General features: G+C 44.0%; 1 protein-coding gene across 2 annotated transcripts; it reads left to right on the top strand.

Moving 5' to 3' along the window:
* The first annotated feature begins 491 nt into the window (after positions 1-491).
* LOC109912013 (14 kDa phosphohistidine phosphatase-like) lies at positions 492-10,581 on the top strand. 2 transcript variants are annotated; one of them, XM_048592311.1, is made up of 3 exons: positions 711-1,001; positions 7,644-7,768; positions 10,338-10,581. In XM_048592311.1, exons 1-3 carry the CDS (start codon positions 857-859, stop codon positions 10,428-10,430), a joined length of 363 nt encoding a protein of 120 aa, XP_048448268.1. In that variant the 5' UTR covers positions 711-856; the 3' UTR covers positions 10,431-10,581. The 2 variants fall into 2 exon arrangements, with proteins under 2 accessions (XP_048448267.1, XP_048448268.1); XM_048592310.1 differs by lacking the exon at positions 7,644-7,768 and having other exon boundaries at positions 492-1,001.
* The last annotated feature ends 6,744 nt before the right edge of the window (positions 10,582-17,325 follow it).

A 17,325-nucleotide genomic window follows, 5' to 3' on the forward strand; every position in this document is an offset into this window, starting at 1 on the left:
GGTGCTGTGGGTAGTTGGTATATTATGTGGGGGCTTGTACTGTGGGTGCTGGGTATATTATGTGGGAGGTTTGTACTGTGGGTGCTGGGTATATTATGTGGGGGTTGGTGCTGTGGGTTCTGGGTATGTTGTGTGGGGGGTTTGTACTATGGGCGCTGGGTATGCTGTGTGGGGGGTTTGTACTGTGGGCGCTGGGTATGTTGTGTGGGGGGTTTGTACTGTGGGCGCTGGGTATATTGTGTGGGGGGTTTGTACCGTGGGCGCTGGGTATGTTGTGTGGGGGGTTTGTACTGTGGGAGCTGGGTATGTTGTGTGGGAGTTTGTACTGGGTCTCTCTATCAGCACCGCCCGTTTGGCGAATGTTGGGAATTACCCAGTGTGGAAATAATGCGCATGCTTAGTAGAGGTTGCAGGTGGGGTTCGGAGCGGGGATAGTGCGCGTGCTCAGTATGCCTACGGCCGTGCTGGTGCTGCCTGCTGTGCTCCTCCAGCACCACACTATTATCTCTGACTCCAGCAACTGCAGTTCTTACTATTTCCACACTGTGTTATTTCTGACTCCAGCATCGGCAGTTGTTACTATGTCTGACGCCCGTGTTCTTTGTGTCTACGGTCGTGCCGCACATGCGCATGCTTGGTGTTCATAACCACCTCTCCGATTGGTGGAACGCGTATTATGAATAACGCCGTGCCGGTCACCAAGCATGCTTGGTAAGCATAACGTCCCTGCCGGTCATGCGCATGCACCTCGTGCTACGTCCCTGCCGGTCATGTGCATGCTCGATATGCGTTACGGCCGTGCCGGCAACGCGCATGCTCAGTGTGTTATAGCGGGGGCTTGCACTCTGGCGGCTCCATGGCGCTCAGTTTGGCGGAGCTCGATGATGTCCGCATCGATCCGGGCGGCGTCTTTAAATACGTCCTCATTCGTGTGTGGAGTGAAAGTGACAACCCCCAGGAGAAGACTATCGTCCGCGGCTGGGCTTCGGCCGAGTATCACGGTAAACAGGAGGAGCCGGGCAAACACCGGGAATCCAGGGCAGAGGGAGGGAATAGAGTCGCACAGTACGGAAACAGCCCCTTCGGTCCATCCACTCCATGCTGACCCTAATCCCAAACTAAACTAGACCCACCTGCCTGCTCCCCACCCATATCCCTGAACATCTTTACCATTCCTGTACTTACGTCTTTTAAATGTTGTATCTGTTCCCGCATCCACCACTTTCTCTGAAAGTTCATCCCAAACACCACTCTCTGTATAAAAAAAAATTGCCCCTCGTGTCTTTTTTCAAATCTCTCTCCTCTCATGTTAAAAATATGGCCCCCTAGTTTTGCATTCCCTGACCCTAGGGGTAAAGGACTTTGGCTATTCACCCTATCCATGCCCCTCATTATTTTGTAAACCTCTACATCCAATGCTCCAGTGAAAAAAATAGAAATTTATCGTTACATATACTTTTACATGAAAAATACAATGAAAAGCTATTTGCCACCCTACTACAATGCCTATATTAATGATGGAGGTCATAAATAGTTAAAAAAGTAAAATCAAGATAAAGTCCATCACAGTTCAGTCAACAGCTCCTGGGATTGGGGAAAGCCAAGTAAGGAACGATGAGAAACCCTGAAGATGCAGCTGAGTTGAGACTGCCATTCAGGTCGCTGGAATATCTGGATGCCAAAGATGAAGAAGACCTCCATGCTGGGACACAACCACTACAGCAGGAGACCACTGTGCTGGGCCAAGGAGAAGCCCCTGTTCCCCACCTGACACTGCTTCAGACACTGTTGCTGATCCACCATCCATCCTGTTCACTGATGCTTCTGCTCCTTCAGGTGCCCAGGCCTAGCTGCAGAACTGGTGCCTCAGCCTCGCCTGTGAGTCCAGGCCAGGGGAGTCAGCATGGGAGCTGCTCTTTGCTCACTGGGGGACCCTAGGCTAGGGTGGAGCCATGCCTGGCATGGCTGCTGCTAGAGCCTTCTTCCTCCACTCGCCACTCTTCAGGCTTCAAAGAAAAGAAAAGAGCAAAAGTAAAAAAGAAGGAAAGATAATGGAAGCAGACGAATCCTGAGATCAGCTCCCTACTTTGCCTCTATCATGCAGTTGTTCTCCTTCAAGGGGAATGAACGAGGGGTGAGGAAGGGAAAAGGGTGGAAAAGTGGACAGGGTTGGATAAAGGGAATGAGGGAGTGAGGTAGAGGGAAGTAGGGGAGAAGGGAGGGGAATGAAGGGGAGAGATGTGCAATGGTAGGGAGGGGGGAATGATGAGTGGAAAGTGGAGCGGAGTCAGGAATTGGGGTAGGAGAGAGGAATCGGTGAGATGGATAGTTTGGTCAGAAAGATATGATCCTGTTGAAGTAATTATAGAGGAGATTTCCGGGGTGATGTTAGATCTAAGTAATGACTGGATAGATTAGGCTTTTGGGAGGATGGGTTTGGGGCAGGATCTGCTGTCTGAATGGGTGCTAAATATAGGGACCTTTGTCACAATTTAATAATACTAGGATACCTGAAATACTGAGATATGGACTAAGAGCTGAGAAATGGGAATTGGATAGATGATACTTCCTCAACTAGAACAGGCATGATGGACTGAATGGCTGTATCCAATACAGCAAATTTTCAATGCTGCCCAGTTGATGTCGAATGGGGAGGTGGAGAGTTGAGTGCGTGGCAGCAATCTGGGTGTCAGGATGCACTGTCCGGTGAGATTGGTCACTCAGGAATGTTTGAAGGGACCCTGTGGAGGCACCATTTCAGTGTGTCTCGTAATTCCCCTTCAAGTATTTATCCCTTTTGAAAGTTCCTATTGAATCTGTTTCTGCCCTTTCAGGCATAGCGTTCTAGATCACAACTTGTATCAAAAATGGTTTCTTCGTGCCCTCTGACATGTTTATCAGTGTCCTAAACCTTGTGTCCATTGATTACCAAGTCTTCCGTTACTGCATGGAACAAACAAAATCTCAAACTACTACAAGATTTTGAATGCCACTGTCAACTTGTCTAACTTTTTTTTGCTCTATGGCCTGCAACTCCACTTTCTCTTAACTCTCCACGTAACTGAAAACTCATCCCTGGTAGCATGTTAGCAAATCTCTCAGGCCTTAACATTCTCCCTAAAGGTCTGGGTTTGACCTACGTACCCAGGACTCTTGGCTCCTGCTGGCCCTTTAGATTGTCCCCTTTGTTCTAAGTTGCATAGAGTCATACAACGTGGAAACAGTCCCTTCAACCCAACTTGTCCATGCTGACCTGGTTTTCTAAACTGTACCAGTCCTGTTTACCCACGTTTGGCCTATAACTATCTATACCTATCCATATGCCTATCTAAATGTCTTCTTGTAATTGTACTTGTCTCTACCACTTCTCCTCAGTCTCCATCCCAAAATCAGCAATTTGCATTTGTGTGGATTAATTGGCATTTCACTGCTCACTTCAGTCAATCTCTTCACTTTCAAGCTGTGTTAGCTGCAGGTTTTGAACTTCTGCACTGTGCGTCTGGTGCTGGTCATTCAGATCTATCAAACAGTAATGGTCGCTTGGACTGAACACGAAAGATAACTATCGGGTATCTTACCTTTGTCTGAAAAACAACTGTTCCCCTTTCTGTTCAACTATGTGTTTCCACCAATTTTAAATCTATTTAGTTATTACCTCTTTTAATTTATGGATTTTATTTTCACCGTCAGGTCTTCTGACTAGTAGTACATTGTTGAAAGCCTTGAAAATTCATTGATCACTGCTCTCATCAGTTTCTCCATTACTTTAACAAAACTGTACAAAGTTTATCAAATCCAAATTGTCTTTAGTGTGTTTATTTCAATGCACGGACCATTATGGGTAAGGCAGATGAGCTTAGATCCTGGATCAGTACATGGGGCTATGATATTGTGACCATTCAAGAGACTTGGTTGAGAGAGGGTTGATTGGTTGCTCAACGTTCCAGGGTTTTGATGTTTTAGATGAGGGGGAGAGGGAGGTAAGAGGTGGAGGAGTTGCATTACTAATCAGGGAGAAAGTCGCACTAGCTCTCAGAGAGGACATAGTGGAGGGCGCATCCACTGAGCCAATATTAGTAGAGCTCAAAAACAAGAAATGCGCAAACAGTGATGGGATTACGCTATAGGCCCCACAACAGCCACCGAGATATTGAGGAACAGATGTGTAGGCACATTATGGCAAGATGCACTAACAATAGGGTTATCATAGTAGGTGACTTTAACTTTCCCAATATTGACTGGGACTCCCTTAGAGCAAAAGGCTTAGACAGGTCAGAATTTATTAGGTGCATCTGAGAGGGTTTCCTGAAAACTTTTGTGGATAGCCCAACTAGAGGAGGGGCCACAGGACCTTCTACTGGGTAATGAGCCTGGCCAGGTAACTAACTTTACAGTGGGAGAGCATTTTGGAAACAGTGATCACAACCCCCTAAGTTTTAAGATAGCTATCAATAAGGATAAGTCAGGACCATGTGGGAAGGTGGTAAAATTGGGGGAGGGCAAATTATGTCAGTTTTAGGCAGGAGCTAGGGAGTGTTAATTGTAAGGACCTGTTAGCAGGCAAGTCTACATTTGATATATGGGAATTGTTTAAAAGTCCTGCTGATGAGAGTTCAGGACCGGCATGTTCCACTAAGGAGGAAGGATAAAGATGGCAAGGTAAGGGACCCTTGGATGACGGAGTAGGTTGTGAATTTAGTCAAAAAGTGAGAGGAAGCATGTGTAACGTTTAGAAGTTAAAATTGGACAGGACCCATGATGAATATAAAGCAGGAAACAACTCGAGCAGGGAATAATGAGAGCAAAGAAGGGGCAATGAAATGACCTTGGCAAGTAGGGTTAAAGAGAATCTCAAGGCATTTTGTACACCTATTAAGAGCAGGAGGATAACTAGGGAGAAGGTAGACCACTCAAGGATAAAGGAGTGAAATTGTGCTTGGAGGGAGAGGATGTGGGCAAGATCCTATATGGGCACTTTGCGTCCATATTCACTCAGGAGAAGGATATGGAGGATAGTGATATTAATGTGTGGCATGCTAATATGCTGTGGCAATTGGAGGTCAAGAAAGTAGTTGGGTCTCTTCAAGAACATTAAGGTGGATAAGTCCTCAGGGACTAATGGAATCTATCCCAGGTTATTGAGAGAGGCAAGGGAGGAGATTGCTAGGGCCTTGACCAAGATCTTTGTACCCTTGCTAGCTACTGGAAAGGTCCTGAAGGACTGGCTAGTAGCTAATGCTGTTCCTCTGCTCAAGAAGGGAAATGAGGATAATCTAGGAAACTATAGACTGGTGAGCCTCCCATCAGTGGTTGGGAAGCTATTGGAGAGAATTCTCAGGGATAAGATTTACATGCATTTGGAAAAGGATGACCTAATTAAGGACAGTTAGCATGGCTTTGTGCAGGGCAGGTCATGTCTAGGTAACTAGATTTTTCTTTGAGGTGGTGATGAAGATGATTGAGTGTAGAGCAGTGGATGTTGTCTACATGGATTTTAGTGAGGCTTTTGACAAAGTCCCTCATGGTAGGCTCATCCAGAAGATTAAGATGCATGGCATCCACTGTGACTTGGCTGCTTGCATTCAGAATTGGCTTCCCAATAGAAGGCAGAAGGTAGTGGTGAAAGGGTGTTTTTTGAAAACCAGATTAGTAGGTTACTAAGTTGGCAGATGACACAAAGATCGGTGGAGTTGTGAATAGTGTAGAAGGTTGTCAAAGGATACAGCGGAATATAGATCAGTTGCTGATATGGCAGATGGAGTAAAATCCAGATAAGAGTGAGGTGTTGCACTTTGGGAGGTCAAATTTTGAGGAAGGTGTATGATTAATGGCAGGACCCTGAACAGACCTACAGAGAGATCTTGGGCTTCAAGTCCATAGCTCACTAAAAGCGGCAGCACTAGTAGATAGGGTGGTAAAGAAAGCATATGGCATGGTTACCTTTATTGGTCAGGGAATTGAGTACAAGAGTCAGGAAGTGATGTTGCAGCTTTGACACTTTGGTGAGACCATGCTTAGAGTATTGTGTTCAAATCTGGTTGCCACGTTACAAGAAGGATGTGGAGGCTTTAGGGAGGGTGCAGAAGAGGTTTACCAGGATGCTACCTGTGCTGGAGAGTATGAGCTATAAGGAGAAGGCGGACAGCCTAGTGTTATTTTCTCTGGAGTGGCAGAGGCTGAGGAGAGACCTGACAGAAATTTATAAATTGAGAGGCATAGGAAGGGCTGACAGTCAGAATTTTTTCCTGAGTTGAAATTTCTAATACTAGAGGGCATGCATTAAAAGTAAGAGGGAGAAAGTCCAAATGAGATGTGACAAGCAAGTCTTTTACACAAAGTGGTGGGTGCCTGGAATGTGCTACCAGGGGTGGTGGTGAAGGCAGACGTGATAGGGGTGTTTAAGGGGCTTTCAGATAGGCACATGAATAAGCAAGGAATGGAGGGATATGGACCAAGGGTGGGCAGAAGGGATTAGTTCAGTTTGGTGTCACGTTCAGCACCACATCGTAGGCCGGAGAACTGTACAGCACAGGAACAGGCTCTATGTTTCAGAGGAGGAAAGAGAAGTAGCAAATCCTGTCTGACCTTGTTTTACCCTGGCAACTTCTCTCAGCTCTTTGCATTGGAGTAGCTGACTGAGCAGAGCCCAGGGATCTAACTGGGCCGGCCTGTTTAGTGTCATTATTGGGTTAGTGCATTAAGCCAGTTCATCAGTGGGAGTCTGTGTAAACATGCAAGTGTAGTTGGACATTGAATTTGTTATTGTTTATGGAGAAATAGTGTCTAACCCACACTTAAACATTTATTGAAATAACCTACTCATTGCCATTTGTATAGATTCCCCATCAAGCCAGGAGCTCCCATATCACATTTGAGACAGTTTGTGCCAACTATGATGTTGCGTCTTTATGTAGTCACCTGGGTTTAATGGACGCACCTTATTATGAATAAGATTTCCAATGAGAGAGAGAATAAGGGGGTTTCTTTAATCTGGAAAATAAATGAATCTAATAGGGCCAGAATGTGGAAAAATCAGAATTCAAACCAGTTGGCGAATAACATTTAGCTTGGATGGTGTTGGTATTTTTTCTTCAAATTAAAATTCGGTGATAACGTTCAAATTCCTAAAATGTCGCTGACAATAAATCAATGAAAATTATGATAAAATAATACACCACATTAAAAATGTACAAACAGCAGTGGACTGAATGGAGCGGGTGAAAGTGTATGCTTCTGAGCTGCGAAATGAGTTGATGAAAACGGGCAACTTTTAGAGGAAATGCGCAGTGTGAGTGTTTATCAGAAACACTGAATATAGCTGAATTGAAGCAATCAGAGCAGTTTTATTGAGGAAAACATTTGGAGTAATTGATAACGCCCTAAGGCACCTCTGTGGTCAGCTGTCTGAATCTGGGGATTGTATATATACGTGCTGTTTACAAATGAGGATCTGGATCATGTACAATTGGTGTGGAGGGAGTTTTCATGAAGCCATTTTGGGAATGTTTGCAGTGAATTATGCGGTTGACATGGTACTTCCAATCACTGTAACTGTTCAAGAAGGGCCAGTGAAGTGACAGTCCACTATACTTACCAAATACACAACAGTCATGAAATGGTTTTGTGTTTTATCATAACTACAGCTGATATCTATGAGCAAGTGTCTAGCTGGATTCAGAAGCAGGGTCTGCAGTGTGAGTGCCAAGGTGGTGGTCGTATTAACCATAACAGCGCCAAGAAGACAATCCATGTGTATGGATACTCCATGGTAAGTACAAAGGGCATATGCGTAGTTTATTACAGCACTGTCAGGGGACAATGTATGAGAGGTGCTGCAGAGTCAATGTCAACAGGGAGTGTTCATTGTCAGACATAATCATTGGGCTGATCCCATTATGAAGAGAGCGCAGGAGGTTGTTCCTATATTCAGGGTGTGTGTGTGTGCCGGGAGGGTGAGGCGTATGTGCATTGTTAGGACGGAGGCGAATGTATGTGAACAGTCAATGTGTACAGGACTGGCCTAATGACCCCTGAAGAAATTCCTTCTCATCTCCAACTTTATAAATTAGTTTTGAACTGCGTGCCCAGCTCTTGACAGTTCCACAGATAAAACATCCTCTCAGCATATACCTTGTTAGACCGCGCTCTCTCTTTCTAAGTTTCAATAAGCTCAGCTCTAATTCTCGTTGAGTATAGATCCAACCTTTCATCATCAGACAAATGCTTTCATCCCAGGAATGAGCAGAGTGAACCTTCTCTCAAATGCTTTAGTGCAAGTATATTCCAACTTAAGTAAGAAGACCAAAATTCTACACAGTACTCCAGGTGAGGTCTTAACAAACATTCTGTATAGTTGTAGAAAGATCTCTTACTTGCATACTCCATCCCTATTCCAATATGCTGTTTGCCTTCTTGATTACTTGCTGTATCTGCCTCCTAACTAGCTTTGATCAAAGATATCAAGACATTATGGGGATAGAGAAATGGCTTTGATGTAGAACATCAGCCATGATTACAGAACAACCTTAAAGGGCTGAATGGCCTGCACTTTTTATTATCTATGAGCAAATACACCCAGATTCCTCTGTACTACAGTATTCTGTAGTCTCTTTCTCTCCGTTTAAGCAGTATTCTGTTTTTCTATTCTTCCTGCAAAAATGAACAACTTCACATTTTCCCACATAATTCATATTTTTAACTGGCTCATTGATCCTCTCGATTATCTCTTTGAAACTCCTCCTAACCTCACCAGCTGTTTTCCTATTTTCATATCATCAGCTAACTTGGCTATGATACAGTTGACCACTCCATTCAAATCATTTAAGCTCTTCTAAAATGACTGAGCTGCTGCCTGATGACCTGATTGATTTTTATTGTCAAGTGTACCGAAATACAGTGAAAAGCTTTGTTTGTGAGTGATACAGGCAGATCACAGCAAGCAAAGGATGGGCAAATCAAAAAGACTTAGAGGCATACAGATTACATTGCAGGTTACGTTATGTGAGGCTAGAGTCTATTCAACAGTCTGATAACAGCTGGAAAGAAGCTGTTCCTGAACCTGCTTGTGCATATGTTCAGGCTTCTGTATCTTATGCCTGACGGAAGAAGTTGTAGGCAGTCATTACTCGGGTGCGTTGGGTCTTTGATGATGTTGGCTGCCTTTCTGCAGCAGCGAGCCATTAAATAGAGTCCATGGATGGAAGGTTGGCTTCCGTGATGGTCCTGGCTGTGCGCACCACCTTCTGTAGTTTCTTACGGTCCTGGCAGAGCAGTTGCCATAGCAGGCCATTATGCACCCAGACCGTAAGCTTTCAATGGTGCATCTGTAGAAGTTGGTGAGGGACCTTATGGACATGCCAAATTTCCTGCCTGAGGAAGAAGAGGCGTTGTTGTGCCTTCTTGACTGTCGCGTCTATGTGAGAAGCCCAGGACAGGTCGTCAGTTATCGTCTCTCCGAGGAACTTTGTGCTCTTCACTCTCTCAACTCGGTTCCGTTGATGTAGATGGGGGTGTGTTCTCCTCCTATCTTTCTGAAGTCGATGATCAGTTTTTTTTAGTTTTGCCGACATTGAGAGAGAGATTGTTTTCATTGCACCACGTCACCAAGCCTTCTATCTCCCTTGTGTGTTTTGACACATCGTTGTTAGATATCCGAACTTGTAGATGGCGTTCATTTGGAATCTGGCAACACAGTTGTAGGTGTACAAGGGGTACAGTAGGGGGCTGAGGACGCATCCCTGGGGGGCTCCAGTGTTGAGTGTTATTGTGGAGGAGGTGCAGTTACTTATCCTCACTGATTGTGGCCTGTGGGTCAGAAAGCTGAGGATCCAGTTGCAGAGGGCAGAGCTGAGACCAAGGTCATGCAGTTTTGAGATCTGTCTGGAGGGGATAATGGTGTTGAAGGTTTAGCAACATGGAGCGCCTGTTCAGCCGGCAGCTTGATCATTTCTCCACTGCCCTGTGCCACTGGTAATGGGAGGTGGTCGTGATGGGGGGGCAGTGTTTGGGGGTGAGGTGGGGGGGTTCGTTGTGGTTGCTGGGTAGTGAGGAGAGCTGGGAAGGTGAATGGGTTCCTGATATGAGCATCTCTTGAGGCTGTTTCTCTTGAGAGTAGACTGTTGACACAGTCAGAACCTCGGGAAAGAGTTTGGCCATGGAGCAGGGTAACTCACTGAAAAGCTGCTGAATCAAATGAGTGGAACCTTTGAATCAGCTCCTTTAGGAAGGGAATGCAATACATCAGACGGTACATGCTTAACTGTCCAAATTTGTGAAGGATTTCTGTCGCAGGAACTGAGTAATAAGTTTATCACATTATCTTGTCCTTTTGTGCGCAGGGCTATGGACGTGCAAAGCATGAAATCACAACAGAGCTCCTGAAAGCCAAGTATCCAGACTACAATGTGACCTGGGCGAATGAGGGTTACTGACATGTGGCCTGGGCCTGACTGCCGTGCAGCTGTTCTAGTGTATGGAGCCTTGGCAGCAGTTCAACTTATTTCCCTTGACTCTGAAGCCTCTTGTTGGAGATGCGCTGATCATGTTTGTTTGCAATCTGAATTAAAGTAAATTATCACTGAACCTTCCTGAACTGTGGCAGGGTACATTGGTCTCTGTCTGTGGGGAGATAAGTATATACAATCAAAACCCCAGACCCACGCACAATAGACTTGGTGAGTAACTCAAATTTTGGCAGATGGCGTTCGATGTGGGAAAGTGAGACCTCATCCATTTTGGTGGCAAGAAAGGGGGTTTTCTCAATGGGGAGAAGTTCACAACTGTGGGCGAGCAGAGATTTATGGGTCAAAGTGCAGAAATCACTAAAAACAAGTGAGCAGATACAAACTAGAATGAGAAAGGTGAATGGAAGTTTAATTCCAGCTCGATGGAGATGAAAGTTAAAAGCTGGAAATTGTGTTCTAGTTTTACAGAGCTCTTCTCCAGCCTGCAGCTGGAAAGACTGTGTCCAGTCCTGGACCCAGTGCCTTGGGCAGGATGCCTTATTGATTCTTTAGAATGAAACAGGGACTCAAAGATTAAACTGGGTGCACAGGTTACAGATGAGATTAGTGTTCCCTGAATGTGAGATTAAAGGATGATCCCATTGAGCTGCTTAAGATGATTAAAGGATTCCATTTCCTGTGATGGGAGGATCTGGAACAAGGGAGCGAGACCTTAAAATTCAAACCAGGCAGTTCAAAATGCCAGAATTGTTACATTGTTTGGGTTGATGTATAGAAGCACATACTTACATAGAGACTAGTGGAAATCTGGAATTCTCCAAACAGCTGGTGCGGCAGAAGATGTCAAATCTGAGATGGATCACTTTTTTTAAAAGTTACTGTTTCAATGGGACTAAATCGGGTAGGTAGAGTTAAGATTCAGATCAGCAAAATGTGATTGAATATACACCTGAAAAGGAACATGAGTAGGCCACTCGGCAGTCGAGCCTGTTCCACCATTCAGTAAGATTATGCTGATCTGATTTTAACCTCAATTCTACATTCCTACATCTCCCTAATATCTTTCATCCCCTTGGTAATCAAGAATCTGTCTACCTCTGCCTTTAAAAATATTTAAAGATTCTGCATCCGCTGCCTCTGGAGGAAGGGATTCTAAAGCCTTGCAACTCTCAGGGTGAAATTTTTTACCCCATCTCTGTTTTAAAAGGGTGACCCCTTTATTTTTAAACTACAAACCCTAGTTTCTAAACCCTCCCATAGGAGGAAGCATCCTTTTGACATCAGCCAGTCAAATACCCTCGGGATCTTTTATATTTCAATTAAGTCACCTTTAATTCTTTCTAAACTCCAGAGGATGTAGGCCTGGTCTGCCTAATCTTTCTTCATAAGGCAATCTGCTCTTTCCAGGTATTAGTTCGGTAAACCTTGAAACTGCTCCTAGTGCAGTAATATTCTTAAAATATGTATGGTGAGCAGTAGTTTACTCAGTACTCTAGATGTGGTCTCACCAATGCTCTGTGTAACTGAAGCATAACCTCCCTGGTCTTGCATACGAGTCCCTTTGCAATAGACCATAACACTCTACTAGCTTTCCTGATTATTTGCTGAACCTGCATATTAAGCTTCTATGATTCATACGCTGGAGCACCCAAATCTCTACAACTTCCACCATTTAGATGATAGGCTTTTCTATTCTTCCTACCAAAATGGACAATTTCACACTTTGCCATATTGCACTCCATTTGTCAGATCTTTGCTCACCCACAACCTGTGTATCCCTTTGTAGGCTCCTTATATCCTCTTCACAACTTACTTTTCTGCTGTCTTTGTGTCATCAGCAAATTAAGCTACTGAGCCTTTAGTCCTTTCATTCAAATGATTTATACAATTGTAAAGAGCTGATGCCTTAGCACCAACCCCAATTACACACTACTTATAACGTCCTGCCAGCCTGAAAAGATACCTATTTATTCCTACTTCCTACTTCCTGTGAACCAGCCAGTCTTCTATCCATGCCAATCTGTAACCCCCAACACTATGAGCTTTAGTTTTCCACAGTAATCTTTAATGTAGCGTCTTATCAAATGCTGTCTGGAAATCTGAGTTCAACGTACGCATTCGTTCCCCATTGTTGAAAGCGCAAGTTACTTCAAAGAATTTCAATAAATTAGTTAGAACTGATTTCCTTTTACAAAACAATATTGGCTTCATCTGATTATGACAGGTTCTCAAATATGTTCAAGGTAGAGTTATGCAACACCGAAATAGACCGTTCGGTCCAACCAGTCCACGCTGACTGTAATCCCAAACTAAACTAGACTCACCTGCCTGCATTTCGCCCATATCCCTCCAAACATTTCTTATTCATGAGTTTATCTAAATGTCTCAAACATTTAAACAAATGTCTCTTAAGCATCCACCACTTCCTTGAAGTTCAAATGACACAAACCACTATGTAAAAAAATTGCCCCTTGTCTTTAAATCTCTTTCCTCTCACCTTAAAACTATGCCCCTTAGTCATAAAATCACCCACCCTAGGGGAAAAAAAACACCTGTCATTCACCTTGTGTATACCCCTTGTGATTTTATAAACCTTTATAAGGTCACCCCTCAACCTCCAACATTCTAGTGAAAAAAATCCCAGCCTGTCCTGCCTCTCCGTACATTCCCAGCAACGTGCTGGTAAATCTCTTCTGAACCCTGTCCAATTTAATAATATCCTTTCTATAACAGGGTGACCAGAACTAGACACAGTACTCCAGAAGAGGCCTCACTAACATCCTATACAACCTCAATACAATGCTCCAACTCCTATACTAAAGATCTGAGCAATGAAGGCAAGTGTGCTAAATGCTGCCTTAAGCACCCTATCAATATGTGAGACAAACTTCAAAGAATTACGTACCTGAACCCCTGGATCTCTCTGTTTTACAACACTACCTAAGGCTCTACTTTTAATTGTATAAGTCCTTCCCTTGTTTGTTTTACTAAAATGCAATACCTCGCATTTATCCAGGTGAAACTCTTTCTGCCACTCTTCAGACATTGGCCCAACTGATCAACATCTTTCTGTAATCTTAGCTAACATTCACTGTGCACTACATCGCCAATTTTGGTGTCATCTGCAAACTTGCTGGCCATGCCTTCTATATTCTCATCTAAATCATTTACATAAATGACGCTTATTTTGCATTAGAGTTTTATTGTGGAGAAGGGTATGGAAGATAGAGAACATGGGGAAATAAATAGCAACATTGTGAAATTGTCCATATTACAGGGGAGAAGGTGCTGGACATCTTAAAATGCCTCATGGTGGATAAATCTCTGGGATCTGATGAGGTGTACCCTTGAACTCTGTGGGAAGCTAGGGCCCCTTGCTGAGATATTTGTATCATCGATAGCCAGAGGGGCGGTGCCGGAAGACTGAAGTTTGGCTAACGTGGTGCTACTATTTTAAAAAGATGGTAAGGAAAAACCAGGGAACTATAGAGTGGTGAACCTGACATCAGTGATAGGCAAATTGTTGGAGGGAATCCTGAGGGACAGGATTTACATGTATTTGGAAAGCAAGGGCTGATTAGGGATAGTCAACATGGCTTTATGCATAGGAAATAGAGTCTTACTAACTTGATTGAGTTTTTTAAAGAAGTAATGAAGAGGATTGACAAGGACAGAGCGGTGGGCATTGTTTATATAGACAGTAAGGCGTTTGACAATGTTTCTCATGTAGACTGGTTAGCAAGGTTAGATCGCATGCAATACAAGGATAATTAGTCATTTGAATACTGAACTGGCTTGAAGGTAGAAGACAGAGGGTGGTGGTGGAGGGTTGTTTTTCAGACTGGAGGCCTGTGACCCAAAATGTTTTGGATGCAAATGTAGGAGGTACAATCAGTTAGTTTGCAGATGACCTGAAAATGGACTGTAGTGGATAGTGAAGAAGGTTACCTCAGAGTACCTTGATCAGATCAGCCAATGGGCTGAGGAGTGGCAGATGGAGTTTAGATAAATGTGAGGTGCTGCATTTTGTAAAGGCAAATGAGGGTGGGACTTGCACACTTAATGGTAAGGTCCTGGGGAGTGTTGCTGAACAGAAGAGACCTGAGAATGCAGGTTCATAGTTCCTTGAAAGTGGAGTTGCAGTTGCATTGGATAGTGAAAATGGCGTTTGGTATGCTTGCTGCCATTCGTCAGTGCATTGAATATAGGAGTTGGGATGTCATGTTGCAGCTGTACAGGACATTGGTTAGGCCACTTTTGGAGTATGGCATGCAATTCTGACCTCCCTGCTATAGGAAGGATGTTGTGAAACTTGAAAGAGTTCAGAAAAGATTTACAAGGGTTGGGGGGTTTGAGCTATAGGGAGAGGGTGAATTTTCTCTGGAACGTTGGAGACTGAGGCGTGACTGTCTAGAGGTTTGTAAAATCATGAGTATAGAGAGGGTGAATAGCCAAGGTCTTTTCCCTGGGGCGGGGGAATGCACAAATAGAGGACATAAGTTTAAGGTGAGAAGAGAAAGATTTAAAAGGGACCTAAGTGGCAGCTTTTTCACGCAGACCATGATGCTTATATGGAATGAGCTACCAGAAGAAGTGGTGGAGGCTGGTACAATTGCAACATTTAAAAGGCATCTGGATGGGTATATGAATAGGAAGGGTTTAGAGGGATATGGGCCAAATGCTGGCAAATGGGACTAGATTAGTTCAGGATATTTGGTCAGCCTGAACGAGTTAGACTGAAGGGTCTGTTTCCATGCTGTACAGCTCTATGAATCTATGACAAAAGTGGACCCAGCACTGATCCCTGTGGAACACTGCTGGTCACAGGCCTCCAGTCCGAAAACAACCCTCTACCATCACTCTCTCTGGCCATTAAGCCAATTTTGTATCCAATTAGTAAACTCACCCTGAATGCTATGTTATCTAACTTTACTAATTAGTCTTGGATTCAGAATTGGCTTGCCCATAGAAGGGAGAGGGTATTGGTGGAAGGGTGTTATTCTGGTGGAAGGTCCGTGACTAGTGGTGTTCTGCAGAGGGACCTCTGCTATTTGTGATTCATATAAATGACTTGGATGAAAATGTAGATGGGTGAATTAATAAGTTTGCAGACAAGACAAAGATTGGGGGAGTTGTGGATAGTATAGAAGGTTATCAAAGCATACAATGGGATATAGATGAGTTGCAGATATAGGCAGAGAAATGGCAGGTGGAGTTTAATTGGGTAAATATGAGGTGCTAGACGTTGGGAAATCAAATGTTAAGGAAAAGTATACAGTTAATAGCAGGACCCTTAACAGTATTGATGTACAGAGGGATCTTGGGGTTCGAGTTCATAGCACCCTGAAAGTGGCCACGCAAGTTGATAGGGTAGTAAGGAAGGCATATAACCATCCTTGCCTTTACTGGTCAGGGAATTGAGTACAAGACTCAAGACGTCATGTTGCAGCTTTATAAGACTTTGGTTAGGCCACACTTAGAGTATTGCATTCAGTTCTTTATCACCACATTACAGGAAGGATATGGAGGCTTTGGAGAGGGTGCAGACGTGGTTTACCAGGATGCTGCCTGGATTAGAGGATATGAGCTATATGAAGAGACTACAAAAACCTGGGTTATTTTGTTTGGAGTGGCGGGGGCTGTGGGGAGACTTGATAGAAGTTTATCTAATTATGAGATGCATTGAGGCAGTGCACGATGGCTCAGTGGTTAGCACTGCTGCATCACAGCACCAGGGACTTAGGTTCAATTCTACCCTCGGGCGACTGTCTGTGTAGAGTTTGCACATTCTCTTCGTGTCTGCGTGGGTTTCTTCTGGATGTTCTGGTTTCCTCCCACAGTCCAAAGATGTTCAAGGTAGGTGGATTGGCCATGCTAAATTGGCCTTAGTATTCAGGAATGTGCAGGCTAGGTGGGTTAACCGTGGGAAGTGCAGGGTTATAGGGATAGGGTAGGGGGTTGGGTCTGGTGGCATGCTGTTCAGATGGTCAGTGTGGCCCTGTTGGGCGAAATGGCCTGTTCCTACACAGTCGGGATTCTATGAAATTCTATAGGGTTGACAGTCAGAATCTTTTTGCTGGAGTTGAAATGTTTAATACTAAGGGGAATGCGTTTTAAGGTGAGAATGAGAAATTTCAAAGGAGATTTGAGGGGCATGTTTTTCACACAGAAAGTAGAAGAAGCCTGGAATGCGCTGTCAGGGCTGGTGTTAGAGGCAGATGCAATGAGGTCGTTTAAGGGACTTTTAGATAAGCACATGAATATGCAAGAAAAGGAGGAATATGGATCAACGATGGGCAGAAGGGGTTAGTTCAATTTGGTGTTATGTTCGGCACAACGTTGTGCACCGAAGGACCTGTTCCTGTGCTGTACTGTTCTATTTTAGTCTACCATGTGGAATCTTTACGAACGTCCATATAAACAAAGTCTACCACCTTGCCCTCGTCAATTTTCTTGGTTACTTCCTGAAAAAATTCAATCAAGTTTGTGAGGTACGATTTCCCTTGCACAAAACCATGCTGACTATCCCTAATTATTCCTTGCCTCTCCAAATGCATATAAATCCTATCTTTCAGAATCACTTCCAACAACTTACCCACCACCAAAGTAAGACTCACAGGTCTATAATTCCCAGGCTTCTCCTTAATCACTTCTTTAACAAAGTCACAACGTTAGCCACTCTCCAGTCATGCGGCACATCATCCATTGTTCTGGATGACACAAATTTTCTGCAGGAGGCCCCGCAATTTCCTCCCTAACTTCCCACAACATCTTGAGATACACTAGATCAGGTTCCAGAGATTTATCCACCTTTATATTTGTATTTTCTAAGATCTCCAGCACTTCCACTTATGTAATGTGA

This window comes from Rhincodon typus, unplaced genomic scaffold (assembly GCF_021869965.1).
Source record: "Rhincodon typus isolate 14 unplaced genomic scaffold, sRhiTyp1.1 hic_rhity00001000, whole genome shotgun sequence".
NCBI lineage: Eukaryota > Metazoa > Chordata > Chondrichthyes > Orectolobiformes > Rhincodontidae > Rhincodon > Rhincodon typus.

What these genes read in the sequence shown, in the direction of transcription:
- LOC109912013 (XM_048592310.1), top strand. Translation starts at nt 705, where the DNA reads ATGCTTGGTAAGCATAACGTCCCTGCCGGTCATGCGCATGCACCTCGT. An exon ending in GGCTTCGGCCGAGTATCACG is followed by an intron (nt 1,002 to 10,337) that starts GTAAACAGGAGG and finishes TTTTGTGCGCAG; the next exon opens with GGCTATGGACGTGCAAAGCA.